Below are 17,998 nucleotides of genomic sequence, written 5' to 3' on the forward strand. Positions count from 1 at the left end.
AATTATGCACAGGCTATGTGGAGAGATCCGATGACCAACACATGGCACGGGCCTGACCCTGTGCTCATATGGGGGAAAGGACATGCTTGTATATATGATGCTAAGGCACAAAATGCCCGATGGCTCCCAGATAGGCTCATTAAACTCCTAGACACAAATAGAGGCAAAAACAATAATAATTCCAGTCCAGGGCATATTAACCCCTGAGAAGCCTTCCCTTTCTGTTTAATTTCAGGAAGCAAGGCCAAAAGACCTCTCAGTGTCTCACCAGTTCCAAGCAAGAGACCTAGTCTCTGTGAAGAAGCACCAGGCAAGAAACCTTGAGCCACAGTAGAAGAGACCTTTCACTATCCTCCTGACCACTCCCACAGATATAGAAGAAAACGACATCTCTTCCTAGAGATACGCTCCACATCTAGAGGAAAAACCCCCCGTCAGACGCAGACTGGCGATTAACTCAGACTAATAATCCTCTTAAAGGTTCGCTTGTATAGTATTGATCATGTCACTAACAATTCTCATTCTCCTGACCCAGTTACGTCCCACCTTCCAGAACCCTAACCCCCATGAACCCAAAGTGCTGACATGGCAAGTTTTTTCTCAGACAGGAGAGGCAGTGTGGTCTGTTTCTAAGACTGCCCCCCCCAAGACCTGGTGGCCGTCCCTGCACCCTGATGTTTGCGCCCTAGTTGCTGGATTAGAGACCTGGGACATACCTAATATACCTTGGAGACAGGCCCACATAATTCGACCACCCGACCACGATTATTCTGCAGCCCAGAGCCAAGTTTCCTATGGTGACAGCGGGTGTAGTTATCCTCGAGCACGCAATAGAATAAAAACCACTACCTTCTATGTCTGCCCCCGTGACGGACGAACCCGTCAACAAGCCCGGCAGTGTGGGGGCTTAGAATCCTTTTACTGTAGCTCTTGGGGCTGTGAAACTACGGGTAATGTTTATTGGAACCCCGTGTCCAGTTGGGACCTCCTTACCGTAGTCCGGAACCACACATCCCCCAACTGTGAGCAGACAGGGCTATGTAACCCCTTAAATATCACATTCAGTGATAAAGGGCGCCAATATGATTGGGGGGCTTGGGTCACCGGACGACAGTGGGGGCTCAGATACTATCAATATGGATATGATAAAGGCCTCATATTTACTATCAAGCTCAAAGTCGAGACCCTTCCAGCTGCCCCAGTAGGACCCAACGCTGTCTTGCGAGACCAGCCGCGTCTCCCAGCCCCACCTGCGCCGACCCTAGCCCCACCTGCAGACGCTGCCACCCCTTCCCTCGTCTCCACTCTTAACCAAACCGCCTTCCTTCCTAGCACCGGACAGCGCCTTCTCAACCTCCTTGAAGGAGCTTTCCGAGTTCTAAATACCACCAACCCAAATACTACCAAATCCTGTTGGTTATGCTTTTCCTCTTCACCTCCTTACTATGAAGGACTAGGATTGTTAGGCAATTTTAACAATACGACCAGCCACGAAGCCTGTAGCTGGGGCATGCAGAAGTTAACCCTGACTGAGGTAACTGGAAAAGCTACATGTTTAGGAACAATTCCCTCAACCCATAAGAGTCTGTGTAATAACACCATACCCATAGTTACCTCGAGTGAATCTAGATATCTAGTCCCTCCCCGTCAAGGATGGTGGGCTTGTAACACTGGACTAACACCGTGTGTTTCCACCTCTGTTTTCAATTTCTCCCATGATTTCTGTGTTATGGTTCAACTAGTGCCGAGACTTATATATCATGATGATCCCTCATTTGTCACTGAGTTCGACCCTAAAAATAGGTACAAGAGAGAATTAGTCTCGTTGACCCTAGCCACATTAGTGGGAGTAGGAATTGCAGCAGGAGTAGGAACAGGGACAGCTGCCATCATCCAGGGGAACCAAAACTATGAAGGGCTGAGAACCGCCATTGACGACGATCTAAAAACCATAGAACAATCTATTACCAAACTTGAAGAATCTCTGACTTCCCTTTCTGAAGTCGTCTTGCAGAATAGACGGGGGCTAGATCTACTGCTCCTAAAAGATGGAGGACTGTGTGCAGCTTTAAGAGAAGAATGCTGTTTTTATGCAGACCACTCCGGAATAATAAGAGATTCAATGTCAAAGCTTAGAGAAAAGCTAGACCAGAGAGAGAGCGAGAAGCTAGCCAAGGTCCCTTTGAGTCCTGGTTCACTAAGTCCCCATGGCTCACAACTCTGATCCCCACCATCCTTGGACCCTTAGCAGGACTCCTCCTTTTAGTGTCTTTTGGCCCTTGGGCCTTAAGAAAACTAACAGCCTTTATTCGAGAGCAGGTTGACCAGCTCGTCAAGCCAGCAGTTGCTGTTCATTATCACAGACTTACAGCCTGTGATGAAGAGTCTAATACCGAGCCAACCAACGCTCCCGGTCTCCAGTTCTCAACTTTACAGGCACCTCAACCATGGTACCATCGATTCTGGCACCGTAATTAATGTGGCCCATATGCTGGTCGGCCAGAACCAGACATACCCCATTACCATTTATGAGGGTATGGGCATCGAGATGAGTGCGAGACAAAGTACCGCAAGGGAGGGTTCTTCCTAGAACCTCTCTGGTCCTCCCTGAGAATATGCCTGGCTTGCATAGAGGTTGGTATCCATATGTACATAAAGCCTTGATATATTAAGATCAATTTGGCTTTCAGCTCTGCCTCTCCTCCCTAAAAGATACCGAGAGCATTTGCGAAATGTTACCCTGCTGGAGGAGCCAGGCCTCTATTCCCTCACTCGATTAAGGCCCACCTTTCTGAAATAAATAGAAAGGGAGGAGATGTTGGGAGCCACACAAAGACAACAAGATGGCCACAGTTCATGAGGTTCCTGCTTCACTTCCTGGAGATTAGCTGCGAGCCCGCGCGCGCCAACAAGAAAGCCCGCGCGCGCCAAGAGATACTCTTCTCCCCCTCCTTCCCCATTATCATATGCCAATCAGAATAACTCGCTGCGCCATCCCTGCTGTGCAGCCAATCCCCTGCTTACAAGTATCCTATGGCCCACTCTGCCCCTGAACATTAGTATATATGTACCCCCGTCTTACAATAAAATTTGAGGGCTTGATCAGAATACTGTCTTGCCTTCGCTCTTCTCTCGCCCCCATTTTCTTTCAGGTCGGATCCCCCTCGTCCCCACAAATAACTAGGTCCCGCTGGACGGGACAGATAGGATTCCACACTTTTCTGATTCTAAACTGAACTTCTGCACTATACCTGGTTACATCTTCAGGCTTCTGAGATCCTGGGAGGAGAGTGTGGACCTCAGGGAGGAAGAGAGGTTAACAGTTCTGGTGTACTGAGACTCTGGGAGAGGGCAGCAAGGCAGGGAGCTGATATGCCAGGCCCTACTTTGAGGACAAAACTCAGAAATGTTAAAGCAAAAAACAAACCATACTTTTAAAGTGAGTCTTGACTTAAGAGAAAGGTTATAAATTACTAGCTAAGAACATTTACCAATGTAGAAGGAAAAATTCAACAGTTAAACTACTTACTTTACCCAATATATGCACAGATATTTCACATCTGATACTATTTGAATTTCTGAAAATATTTTGGTGTTCTTGCCTTTTTTAGATCTCCCAAAATGAGTTCTTTTGTTTCCTCTATTATTTATAAATCATGTATAAGTTGTCACAGCTAGCAAAATATCACTAATATCACTCTCCTTACTAACAGAAAAATTACGTTTTTTTCTTCTTAGAAAAACAATTAAAAGAAAAACAACTTTAAACCCTAATCACTACTAATCCCAAAATGAAAGTAACTGCATAGAGCTCCCTCTAGTGTTAAGACAGTAAAATATTAAGAGCCACTCAATTCTCTGCTAAGATTTACAGGTTTATTCATTCAATACATTTACATATTAAGTTCTCACTTGGTGTCAGATACTGTGTTTATTCTCTTACTAGACATCATGGTCTTAATTATATGGTATTTTTAATATGAGCAGCCACAACCTTTCAATGTATATTATTACATCTTAAGATGGCACAGTATAAACAGCTTCTTTAAAACAGTGCTGCTATCCAATTCAGTTTACATTTATTAACACATAAAGCTAATAAAATGCTAATGAAGTAAATAACTTAATGTAGATAGATATCTGATAACTGTGTTATAACTTCTCTTTGTTCTCCTTATTTATGAATTCAAGAAAATGGCAACATGGAAATCTAACCCCAACAAAAATGGCCTGAATATGTTAGGCAGGCAATTTCCTGAGAATATCAACAGAGATATATTCTAGGACATACAGAGACATACTTCCTTGAGAATTTAAATGCAGTATTTGTTGACTGTGAATACAAAACCAAAAATCTTTATCCTGCTAAATAACGTTTCATATATACTGTCAATATGTATTCTTTGAAAAAAGGGTTCCCTGGTCAAGTAAGATTAGGATATGCTTTGTTAAATCAATTTGCTTTCTTTACTGAATGATCTCTCAGAGTTTTTAGTATGTTAATGTGTCCAGTGAATTACCAGTATAAAACAGTATGAAGCTTTTCCCAAACTTACCTGACTATGGAATCCTTTTCCTTCCAGAATATCTAATAACATCAAGGAAGCTAATGTGTAACGGAACAGAGTTTGGGAAGTGGTCTATCCAATAAAGTTTTATCGGTTCCTTTGTTCTCATCACACATCTCCAGCCCCTGACTCAAGGCATCAAACTGACCCCTTTCCTGCATTGCTAGTATCTTTCCCATTTGGTAGCCACTGACTCAGCTTCTAGATCACAGTGTTCTGGAATCTCAAATGCCCTGTAACCCTCTGCTTCTTTCTGATTAAAAAAGCAAATAGCTTCAAAGTTTATGACATCACATAAGTTATCAATCTGCTTTATACTCCAAACAAATCATTCTATTTTCACTCAAGTGCTGAAACAGGAGATGCTGTTTTTCACTCTTTTACAGAGCTTATCTATGGGCTCATCATCCTGATTGTAGCCTGAAACCTACCTGGAAGACAAAGTACAATAGTTCAACGTTCAGACTTGGCTAAAAGATCAGACTGCCTTTATCATCTCCAAGGAAGGCCAGGGCCAAAAGGACAGCATAATCACTCTTGGGTACTCAGCTCAGAAAGGCATTTGGAATTACAGTGGGAGGTGATGGTGCCTGGCCATAGTATAAAGTAAGGAGAAACGGAGGCATGGGTAAGGCACAGAGGCAACATGCAAACAGGACAGCCTGCTGACTCTTCCAATGCAGCTTCAGTAATTGGCTGGAACCTATTTAATTCTAAACATAAAAGAATACTGAGCTAAAATGTGAATGATTACAAAACCTATTTTGGATCATTACTTTGCATAATGATTCAGGATAATTTTCAGTCAGGGTCCATAATACTTTTTTAAACCAAAGGTGGATCTGTTCTCTCAAGTTATTTGACATTTTCTTCCTGAAGTTACATTCCAGAGAAAAGCCCTTAGAACACAATAAGGCATTTTTTTTTTGAGATACTGATGTCAGAATAATATATAAGTAAGCACCAATCAAGTAAACAAAGGCCTTTCTCATTTCATATTACTACATTTGTATATTCTCTTAATAAATTTCATATATTCACAACCCAAAGGTAAATTTATAACAGTTTAAAAGAAATTCATTGCTACATAACTAAAATTATGTAATTATACATTTATTTATAAAATAACAAAAGATTTAGGAATAAATGTTTATTGTACTGTGAAAATGGTCTGGGTACATGTGAGAAACATTATATGCTGAGGACAGTATTCAGAACTGTTAAGACAAAAGACAAACTATAATTTTAAACTCAATCTTGATTTAAGGAAAAGGCTATAAATTATTGGCTGGAATGCATTTAGCAGGAATTCAGATTCTATATAACATAAAGCATGAAAGAATACAAAAGGTATTGAAGCCCAATAAGCCCATAACTAAATTTTAACTGTAAAGCTGCAAGGACCTTTTATTTATTCTTATATACTACTTTTCTTCTGAGACAAGTTGATTTTATCTCCAAGACTTAAGGCCATTCCCTGTAAAAAATGAAGATATTTATAATTATTAACACTATATAAAACCAGCAGCTTATTCTACCTTAACCAAGCACCCACTCAATGACACCACATCAACAACAAAACCAGGGATATATAAAACTTCACTTCATTAAGTACTTTTAGTGGTAGATTTACAAATAGTCACTAGGTTTGTAGCCTGGATTTCAAAAACCTCTAGAGAACCCATTTCATAAACACTCCATGGAAATCAATCTTGTTTTAAGCAAATAATCTAGATAAATAGGCCTAAATAGTGGACCACTTTGATGAAGCAAGAGTTATATTTCTATTCAAAGAATACTATTACTATGTATATGTACTAATGCACAAAACACTAGCATGACAGAGGATACCACACATGGAAATAAGACATAAATTCTTCCTCTTTTTGTTTAGTTCAGAGATGATCTCCAAAAAAGCAATTGTTACCTGACTCTTTGCTCGAATTCTTATGTGGCCAGTAACAGGGGCTTCTGGTCCCTGTTGAATTGGCTTCTCAATGCTGACATTTGCAAGTGCATCTTCTCCAAATATAGAACGAGCATAGAGGTTGGCTGCCATAAAGCCACAGTAACCAGAAAGCGCCTGGAAGAAATTCAATACTTATACTAGAGAATTATACATAAGCAAGATTAAAGAGAACTTAACACAGAACTTTTCATGTGGTGGTGGTTACATGACTGTATGAATTTATCAAAACTCATACAACTATAGATATAAAAAGTACAAATTCTACCTCATAAATAAACCTGCTTTAAAGAAAAAGCACTCATCCCAATTTGTATATATACATTCTTTGTATACTTACCAAGCTGTTTGTCCTCCACACCAGACCTTAAGCTCCATGAAGGAAGAGACTATTTTAATTTTGTTCATTACTATATATCCAGCAGCTCACAGAGTACTTACTGGGCACAGTATTTTTTAAACATTTGATGGACTCAGTATTTGTTGAATAAACTAATATATGAATTAAGACCTACTAGGCTGACAGCAGACATCTGTTTACTGATTATATTATTATTATAACATCCTCAGTTTCATTGTTTTGTCTTTCTGGTCTTTTTTCAGACATACTCAAACATACCAGACAATCATAGAGTGTATCAACAATTCTGTATTTGAGCAGATATATTCTGACCGACAATCAGAAAAGGTCACAGACATTTGCTAATCCAGTATTACAAACTATTCTGGAATAAGCCTTCACGTGAAATGCAGAGGACTGAAAAGAAAAGCTAATTTGGTTGTTCAGTTGCCTCACTGCTCTAGGAACAAACAAGCAGGTGGTATATCCCAATAGACAGACGTAAGCAGAGTCACAGAGTCCATGGGGTAACTTCTTTTAGCTACTCCAGAATGACACTGCTTTTCTCATGCTGAATAAAAAAAAAAAAATACTAAAGGAAATACAAGAAAGTCAGGAATCTACCATACTACTGTCAGATTTAAGAAGTTATCAGTCAAGTCTTACCTTCTCTGGAGTGAGGCATTTCATGTTGGTTGACTTTAATATGTGCTGTAAATAGTCATTCAAATCAATTATATTTGTGTTAACCGTTACCTGTACAGAGGGAGAAATAAGTCAAAGAGATTATAATCTGCACAATGAGAAAATTGTGAATTTCTTATTTTAGGGTTGAAAAATCAGATTTGTATGTCATATTAGAACCTCCTTCCAGTTATTTAGACGGGCAGATGGTCAACAAAAAAGTAAATGACATCTACAAAATCCGACAAACTGCAGGTTGGTATTAGAACTTTCATATATAGATAACTTCACAGAAGATCAACATGCTCCATATAAAATACTTCAAATAAAAATCAAGGCTCAAAGAAACAAAGTTCTTCAGTGGGCTACTGACTTTGCAAAGCCTCTTTTGGACACTGGATTCAATGGTAAATTATTATTCATACACAGGGGATGGAAAATTGTCTATAATGTCTTGATCAATCAGATTAATTACAGAACTGCTACTCTCACCAATTTATAACAGCAATTTAGCAATCCACTTGCATGACTACTAGTTAAGACTAACTTGCAAGAATAGATATTGAAAGACTTTGCTTTTCACATCTGTTTTAGTGGGATTAATTTTATCACAGACTCCCTCAACATTAGCCAAACAAATAGATAGGTTAGGACTTCAAGGAGATCTCCCAGGGACTAACTTTATTTTCCCATTCAAATTCGGCCCACATCTGACGGAATTCAGCATCAGTGCAGGTTGCAGGCTGGATATAGTCCATGATGTCAATGTGAATATCACTGAGGACCACACAATTTCTGTCACTTGCTGCTCCAGAGACATCATAAACTGCAATATACATACATAAAAAGATTCCCAATCACCAGAGGCAAACTTCAATTTAAAAAGTTTTAATATTTCCCTACAATAAATATGATATTGGCAAATATTTATGTAATGCTTATTATACACTTAACTCTAATTGCTTTACAAATATTACCTGTTTGACACTCCCATCAATCAATCCTATGTTACAGTATTATTATTCTCCACTTTAAGTTGCTCAAGGTCACAGAACTGGTAAGTTGTGGGGGCCAGGATGCAAACTCAGTAAGTACTTATACAGCAGTTGCAGTGTGTTCGGTACTCCAGGGGTATACACAGGTAGTGTTCCCACAGTATATGCCTAACTAATACTTTTGAATTAATATTGCTGAACCATAGTAATTAATGACACGAGATTATTTGCTTCTATGGCTCTCTCTTCCACAATAGAAAGTCATAATCTGATTCTAGCCTCTTGACATTCCCCAACTCTACCTAATTTCAGAGAAAACTGAGGTTACCAAGAATAAGTTGCTTTAATTTTAGCTCCACATCTAAAAATAAATGTATCTTTCTCTGAACCCACTCTCTCCTTCTTACCTTTCATATCAAAAAAGTACTGTCTCTTGTCTTCAGTTAATGCTTCCTGCCATCTGTGATCCTGGCTTTGGTTCAGGACCTCACTCCATCAGTCATTACCTTTTACTCCTATGTCTTTACCTTTATATTCTCCAGTGACTTTCTTCCCTTACAGTCTATAAACACACTCAAGGCTTCTTCACCTTAAAAAAAGAAATCCTCCCTCATCCTTAACTTCTGTTCTGGCTACTGCCTTCTCTCACTCTTATCAAAACCAAGGTCCCACACTTAGCATAGTCTACATTCACTTGTTTCTCCATTTCCTATTTAGTCTTCAACCTACCTCCACTGCCCAAGATATGCCACAGGTAAGTTTTAGTATCATTGATTGCCAAATTCAAAGGACCCTTCCTATTCCTTTGTGGGCTTCACCTCCTCTGACCAAGCTTTTTTAATATGGAACATTTCACCAATTCGTGTGTCACCCTTGTGCAGGGGCCATGCTAATCTTCTCTGTATTGTTCGAATTTTAGTGTATGTGCTTCCAGAGCAAGCACTGACTAAACTCTTAAGTTTGCTGTTCTCTTAGACTGTTTTCAAATCACCCCTCTTCTCATTCTTTATGCCCTCTATGGGTGATTTCTTCCACTTCAGTGGCTTTTAAACAAATATTTATCTCTAGACCTCCTGCTCGTTCCAGACTCATATCAAAATGCCCTTGGATATCTCTAGATATTTCATTACTCAGCCTGCTCAAGACTTATTATGTCTCAAATTTGTTTTGCTCTTCTATATTCCCTGTTTTAGTGACTGACATAAACATCAATCCAATAAACTCAATCAAGAAATCTGAAGGATACTCTAAAGAAGAAGCCATTTCTTCTTTAATCAGTAATCATGCCCAGGGCATTCTATTTCCTCAATGTCTATTATATTCAGCCCTTCTATGTATCCCAACAATCACTGTGTTGGTTCAAGCTCTCTGTCATCTCTCACCTGTGCTACTGCAATAGTCTAAAATATAGTTAATCTTCCTGCCTCTTTTAATTAGTCTTTTACAGTGCTGTCACAGAAATATTTCATCAGTTAACTAACTCACTTATAATTCTCACTGGCTCCCCTTTACAATCAGGCTAAAATCTGAAATCCTTAGCATGACAAGTAAAATACAGTTCCTGCTAACCTTCCTAACCTCATTTTTTTCTACCACCACCCTGTAGCCTTCTCTAAACTCCAGGTATATTGAACTATGTGCATTTGTTCCAACCAAATCCCTGTCTATCCATAGAACATTTACTGATCTTTCAAAACCTCACTTGAGCATGAGCTTCTCCACAATACCTTTCCTAACCTTTCCCCACAAAGCCCCTGCCACTTTGAAAGAACTGACCACATCTCTTCAGACTCCCACTTTACCTACCTAGCACAGGCTTCTTTCACAGCACTTAACCATTATAAATCATACACATCTATTCTATATATCTGTTCTCCTTACTCAACTATAAGCTACCTGAGGACAGATATCTTTTATTCCTCACCATGGTAGCCCATCCCTACCACAGGAATTGCTTTAAAAAAATGCTTATTGACTGAATGCCTCTGTATAAGCTAGGCCCTAGGTGGCCTGGCACCAGATGCCTATACAAAGTTTTAGACTCAGTTTAAATGTTATCCTTTGATAACATACCCTCCCCTCCTTAGGAAAGTCTTCTGTACTGTTATTAGCATTTTTTCCCCATGATCCCAAAGCACATTCTATATAAACTCACTCTTACCACATTGTATTAAAATTATGAATTTACTCACTTAGCTCCTACTTTTGCTTGACAGTTTCTTGAGGACAGTGACTCTATATAGTTCATTTCCGTACACACAATGCTTAGTACCATACCAAGTGCCCCATAAGTGATGAAAGAATTAATGAATGGATTCAAATGCTATCCTCCAGAAATGTCACACAGCTACTTATCATGGAAATTCATTAATAAAAATATTCAAACATCGGATGTTTTATTGCCCTTGTCTAGCTTGGATTAACACATAGTCTACAGGCACACACCTGATCATCTACATTTGTTCTCTTACAACACTAAACTATGTTTTCTACCTTTATCTTGTATCTACCTACCACTTCAGCATTTTATTAAAAATAATAATAATAAAGAGAGAAATGTGGTATCCACATATTAATCAAGTATAAAAATCAAATGAGTATTCATATTTGAACTGACTGTTTAGAGTTCATAATGCATGAGCAAAACCGAAAGTTTCTGTGATGACTGCCCTTGTACTGTTCACTATGTAAGAATTTGTTCTCCATGTAAGAACTCGTTTGTTATGCCTCAGAAGATTGGAGACTGACGAAAATTAGGCTTGGGGTGGATTAATGATTGTGCATTGAGCATTGGCTCCCCTATACAGAATTTTATTGTTGTTAACAACCATTTGATCAATAAATATGAGAGATGCCCTCAAAAAAAAAAAAAAAGTACAGACTTCCAATGGTAAAATAAATAAGTAACCGGGATGTAATGTATAGCGTAAGGAATATAGTCAAGATATTGTAACAGCTTGGTAAGGTGATAGCTGGTACCTAGAATTGTCATGTATATAAATGTTGAATCACTATGTTGTACACCTGAAACTAATGTAAGGTAATACTGTGTGTCAACTACCCTTCAATAAAAAATAATTATCTACAAATAAATAAATAAATAAATAAATTTTTAAAAATAAATAAATAAATAAATAAGAAAGTATCATAGTGGAGTAGCAGGTGGTTATGAATAAAAATTGTGGTATTTTCTGGGAAAAAAAAAAAATTCAAACATCACATGCTATGAAACAATTCCTTACCTATATTACCAAAAATTATCCCATTTTCTGTTGATGCTACTTTGACATTAGCTTTAATATTTGCAAAATCATGAGGTGCAAGAGTCAAAGGAGATGGCTTTTCCACAAGTTTCAGATCTCCTGGAAAAAAATTTAGATATGGTTAAAAATAAAACCTTAAAATGTATGCAGCTTAATAGTTTTTAGTACAACAAGGAAGAGAAGGGTTATGATTCAAATATGAGGACAAAATAAAGAAATCATTTAACATCTTAAAGTTAACAGGATTCTCAGACTAATTCTGTATTTAAATCATATGTGTGTGTTTGTTGGTGGGAGAGATACCATTTCATTTCAATGAATGAATAAAACTCAAAAATCTAGGTCTTGCACTATATACTCCATTACAAAGAAAGATAAAACAGTCCACAGAAAGACTTGTGAATTCTTTGAAACATAATTTATTATATAAGCATTATGCTATGCTGAGGAAGATAAGGCAGAAGTATGTTTTCCCTTGACATCTTCAAGTCCTTGAACTCTAGCTTAAGCCTTATGGAATTTCCTAGGGGTACTACACTGTTCCTGTATATAATTTATATTTTCCAACTTCAAAGCCAGATGTAAAAGTGGTCAGATAGTCTGATTCATGTGTTTATCAAGAAGAAAAAAGACATCGCATGTTACTAACTCATCACATGTGATAATGATATATTACTTCATCCACACATGGTATGTATCAGTTATGGACTTAGAAAATACCTAGTTCTGTATTAAGGCTATTAAAAACTAAGTGAGCTACTTGGTAAATTTGTAACTTAAACGGCTCGTTTTTATTTAGAAACACTGACATTTTCTAGATGAGCTCACTGAAAAACCCCTCTGGAATGTACCAAGAGCATAAGCATAATAAAGCAAGTATCATGAAGGTCCAGGAAATTAGAGTTGAAGGAGACTAAATATTAAATGTAAAACTAGGCCTTGACTCAAAATGTCACAAAGGGCTCAAAGGAATTCTTATACTAAAACTTGTGCACTCCCTTAATAATCTGTCATAAAGCTTTACTATGGTAGCAATATCTTTCCTTTACAGTAAATTGCCTCACCCAGAGTAGCTAACTCTAACGTGCAGTTCTGCAAAGTATCACTGGTTTGGTTCACAACAAGTACATCCAGGACAATATCATACTGGTTGACATGAACGTAAGCTTCTGCATACACAGGATCTGAGAAACCTGTCAACTGGGTGACCTGTCAAACAAAAATAGATAATTAAAGATGAGACAATTTAACCAAACATATCCTAGCCAAATGAATAGTTCTGTCAGATAATTAACAGATATGCTTAGAGCAGACATTTTGAAATAGGTTTAATAAAATTTTTTTGTAATGCAGACACGGTAATTGAAATTGGGACATTAGAAATAACAGGTCCTGGAGTTTCTATAGCTCAGTATGTTTATTAGCAAATACATTAAATATTTTTATTTACATCTGGATACATTTTTAGTTAAATCCCTCAGCATCTAAACTCATTAGCTGCTTTCCAAAACTCAGGAATCAATAAAATTCAGATCATGAGATAGTCCTCTGCTACCCAAGCTCAGATACTAAACAGATTATATAGCAAGAAATGCTTGTAATTATACAAAGATAAAAATTTTAATGTTCCCCTTCAAATTAAAAAAAAAACACCTAAAGTATAGCACTTTTAAGATGTAATATGGCCACCAAAAACACATGCAACAAAAGGAAAAAACCAGACAAATTGGACTACATCAGAATGAAAAACTTTGGTGCACCAAAGGACACTAAATAGAGTGAAAAGGCAACCCACAGAATGGGAGAAAATATTTGCACATCATACATCTGATAAGGGGCTTGTATTTGGAATATACATAGAACCCCTACAACTAAACACACACAAAAACAAACAACCATATTAAAAGATGAGAAAGGACTTACACAGTTCCTCAAAGAAGATATACAAATGACCAATAAGCACACCAAAAGATACCCAACATAACTAATCATCAGGGAAATGTAAATCAAAACCACAAAAAATAAGGCAGCACTTCACACCCAATAGAATGGCTACTATAAAACAAAGCAATAAGTGTTGGCAAGGATAGGATGTTGAGGGATCAGAACCCTTATGCTTTGAACGCTGTAATGTAAATAGTATAGCTGCTATGTAAAATAGTATGGCAGGTCCTCAAAAAACTAAAGCAGAATTACTCTATATTCCAGCTTCTGGGAATAACCCAAAAGAAATGAAAGCAGAGCCTCAAAGAGATATTTGTATACCCATGTTCATACAGTATACAAAATAGTCAAAAGGTGGAAGCAACCAGCGTCCATCAACAAAGGAATGGATAAACAACATGTGGTATATATTCACAGTGAAATATTAGTCAGCCTTAAAAAGGAAGGAAATTCTGACACATGCTACAACATGGATGAACCTTAAAGACATTAGGCTAGGTGAAGTAAGCCAGTAACAAAAGGACATATACTAAATATGCTACTAATATGAGGTACCTGGAGCCGTCAGATTCATAGAGATAGGAAGAATGGTGGCTGCCAGGGGCTGAGGGGAGAAGGGAATGGGGAATTACTGTTTAATGGGTGTTGAGTTTCAGCTTTGCAAATGAGAAAGTTCAAGGGATGGATAGTGGTGATCATTCCACAATAATGTGAATGTACTTAGTCCTACTAAACTGTACATTTAAAAATAGTTAAGAGGACAAATTTGATGCTATGTAAATTTTACCATAATAAAAAAAATAAACTAAAAAAATTTGTAACTATTATATTGTTGATATCAATTCCCAATTTTAGGGGAGACAGCATTTTCAAAGCACCAATTCTGTTACTAACCTTATCTGGGACACAACAAAATCAATTTGAGACTGTTACTCATCTAACAGATGAAGGGATTAATTAAACTAGATCACTAACTGGTAAATTCATATATTTTAAGAGAACAGTTTTCCTAATAAAATCCTACATGCAATGATACTTCAATTATAAAAAAAAATCCTATATGGAACTCAACATATTAAGAATACTCAAGTGGAGTCACCCAGTTTCAAGTAGCAGGGAACAGGAGAAACTGAGGGCAGGGGTGTTGGCAGGCCAGAGTCCTTCCCTTTAAAAACTTAACTCCCCCGCTCCAGCTTTCTGTATTAGTCTATGATTCCACACACAACTGGAATGAGTTACAAAATCATCTACTGCACTTAAAGTACTATCATATAGAACTTTATTAGCTTCTGATTTTAATTCTCTTTTATCAATCACAGTGACTTGAGAAAAACTGATTCTGTGTAACTACTTATTTTTCTTTAAAAAAAAAGAGCAGGACCAGCAATTTCCTGATTACTACATTTGACCCTTGAACAACACAAGTTTGAACTGTGTGGGTCCACTTATGCATGGGTTCACTTATATGTGGATTATTTTCAATAAATATACTGGAAAAATTTTTGGAGATTTGTGACAATATGAAAAAACTCATGGATGAACTGCCTGGCCTAGAAATACAAAAAAAGTAGATACATCACAAATGTGTAAAATATATGTAGATACTCATCTATTTTATCATTTACTACCATAAAATCAACAGCAGGCTAATAGTTGTTAAGTTTGGGGGAAGTCAAAAGTAATACTGATTTTCAACTGTGTGGGGTCAGTACCCTTAACCCCCATGTTGTACAAGGGTCCACTGTACTGTCTTAAACAGTCAATTTAAATAACTTATCAGTGTATTGGACATTTTGTTACCTTGTTAAGTTTAGATGCCAGGGGATCTGCTGCCTCTTTCCTCTGCGTGTTACCCATTGCTGCCAGCAAACTCAGCTGAAACTGATCTTCCTTGCAGTTCATTTCATTCTTGGCAGTTAGTTGCATGAAGGAAATGGGGTCATCAGGCTGTACTGTCACATTCCTCTTTTCAGATTCTTTCTGTATTGAGAAAACAGAAGATGTCTCTTTAATATGGAAAGAGCTTTTTGTAGGCCTCTAACACGGTCAGCCCATACATAGGAGGACTGAAAAATCAACAGCAAAATAGCCCCACAAAGCACTTTTATGGCTTTATCATATCATATATAGCTTACCTTTTGGGATAATTTCTCTTCTTCAAGTTTAGCAGATAACATGTGAGAAAGGGACAGTCTGCATTCCCTATTGAATATATCATTCATTAAAGGTGAACATTCAGACAAGACCTTGAGGCACAGGGAAATTCGATCGACATCATCATCTGTAATTGGCTTCTTAGGAAGTGAGGATTTTCCCAAATGGAGGATAGTGGCCATAACCAACATAGCCTCAGCAACAAAAGACTGGAAAAGTAGAGAAATGGGTTAATTATTGTCATGATTTTTCTAATCGCAATAATGTCACTTTATCGTAACTCACAATCCAAGAAATAAACCTTATTTTCACTTAACCTGAGTAAGACTTTATGCCCCCCCTTTTTTTTGCACTCTCCTTCCTTTTTATTCTGTCACCCTATGAAACCTTCATTGGGCATCAACTGAAAGACAGCAATGGTTTTTTAACTGTTTTCCCTTACTCTATTCCCCTCACTGTCAATGGTTTTTAAAAATTCCAACCTAAAGAGAAGTTAAGAAAATGATACATTTCACCAATTGTTAATATTTTGCTTTATTTGCTTTCTTATTTTACCTATCTATGTGCACTTATTTTTTCTGGCTAAGCATATGAAAGTAGGATTCTTTATTCCATTAAATATTTCAGATACATCTTTTAAGAATCAGAACAGTTTCCTGAAAAACCATGATATCATTATCTCACCCAAGAAATAAAATAATTCCAAATTGTATCTATAATACACTCTAAATTCAAATAAATTTTCCTAATTATGACAGAATGTTTTTCTTTTTAACCTAGGGTCAGCTTCATGCATTTCATTTGGCTGTTATTCTCTTGAGTCTCTTTTAATCTAGACCAGTACCCCCGCTAGCCTTTTTACTGTTTCCAACACAATGACTTTTAAAATGAGCCCAGACCACTTGTTTTATAGACTGTCCCTGATTTTGATTAGAATATCAGGTGATGCTTTGTATTTCTCACTATACTGCATGTACGAGGTACAGGTTGCCCCATTATTGGTGATGCTAAGTATGATCATTTGCTGCTGTTATCTTATTCCTTATTGTGTACCAATCATTTCATTCTATGCATAGTTTCAATAGTTTTTTACAGCTTTCATATTGAAGTCCTTATTGCTTAGCTTGCTGTTCCAGGTCTTCTACAAGTGAATTCAACTTACTTTTCTAGTCTCATGTAGCATATCCTGACCCATGCTCTATATTATTGCTAAACTGTCTTTGGCTGAGTACTGACCTGAACACATGCATGAAGAAACTTCCATGAGCCAGGCAAAGAACTAGCCAAAGAATAAGTGTAATAATCCTTTGAGCCTGGATACTGTCTCCAGAAGGAGAGGAAAAGGAGACTGAAACAAATGGCTGGAGAAGTAACACCCCCAAATTGCTCATATTTGATGAAGACTACAAACTCACATGTCCAACAAGTTCAATGAGCCACAAGCAAAGGAAACATGGATAAAACCATACCAAGGCTTATCCTATCAAATTACTGAAACCCAGTGATAAGGATAAAAATCTAAAACCAGCCAATAAAAACAGGATACAGTCCACATAGAGGCACAAGAATGACTGTAGGCTTCTCATCAGAAAGCGTGAAGATAATGGATAGAGCTTATATTTATAGTACTGTGAGCCAGAAGACAATACAGGCGACATACAAGCCAGAGACAGAGAAGCAACATTTTTATAACACTAAAAGAAAACTGTCAGCCTAGAATTCTATATCCACAAAACTATCTTTAAACAATGAAGGAAGCATACTTTTCAGATAGACAAAAACTAAGAAAACTTGCTGCCAACAGACCTCCACCACAAGAAAGGTTAAAGCCAATTCTTTAGGCAAAAGGGTATATGACACTGGAAAGAAACTCAGATCTACACAAAGAAATGAAGTGTGCTAGAAAAGGCATAAAGAGAGCCAGTAAGGAGATAAAACAACCAAACTTACTACTGACTGATACCAAATGTGGTAAACTTCATGAACCAGATATGTTACCAGAAAGCTGGCTCCCTTAAACGGGTGTCAGCACACTTAAAAATAAATTCTCCCACCAAAGAAGGCATTCCATGAGATGAAATCCA

At 37.5% G+C, this 17,998-nt stretch overlaps 1 protein-coding gene and 1 non-coding gene across 3 annotated transcripts in view; both read right to left on the minus strand.

Moving 5' to 3' along the window:
- Positions 1-5,660: 5,660 nt before the first annotated feature.
- The window catches only part of COPB1 (COPI coat complex subunit beta 1), a 50,976-nt gene continuing 38,638 nt past the window's right edge, over positions 5,661-17,998 (minus strand). For both annotated transcript variants that reach the window (XM_036918070.2, XM_057507414.1), the window contains exons 15-22: positions 15,896-16,123; positions 15,561-15,740; positions 12,881-13,025; positions 11,796-11,915; positions 8,239-8,384; positions 7,541-7,630; positions 6,496-6,651; positions 5,661-6,045 (exon numbers count right to left, since the gene is read on the minus strand). In XM_036918070.2, the coding sequence (XP_036773965.1) occupies positions 5,986-6,045; positions 6,496-6,651; positions 7,541-7,630; positions 8,239-8,384; positions 11,796-11,915; positions 12,881-13,025; positions 15,561-15,740; positions 15,896-16,123 (1,125 nt within the window). In that variant the 3' untranslated portion in view covers positions 5,661-5,985. The remainder of the gene's footprint in view (positions 6,046-6,495; positions 6,652-7,540; positions 7,631-8,238; positions 8,385-11,795; positions 11,916-12,880; positions 13,026-15,560; positions 15,741-15,895; positions 16,124-17,998) is intronic.
- LOC118928644 (U6 spliceosomal RNA) lies at positions 9,390-9,496 on the minus strand. The gene has a single exon (XR_005031306.2). It is a non-coding gene; the product is annotated as a U6 spliceosomal RNA (small nuclear RNA).

The sequence above is a fragment of the Manis pentadactyla genome, chromosome 9, assembly GCF_030020395.1.
Source record: "Manis pentadactyla isolate mManPen7 chromosome 9, mManPen7.hap1, whole genome shotgun sequence".
In the NCBI taxonomy this organism is placed as follows: Eukaryota; Metazoa; Chordata; class Mammalia; order Pholidota; family Manidae; genus Manis; species Manis pentadactyla.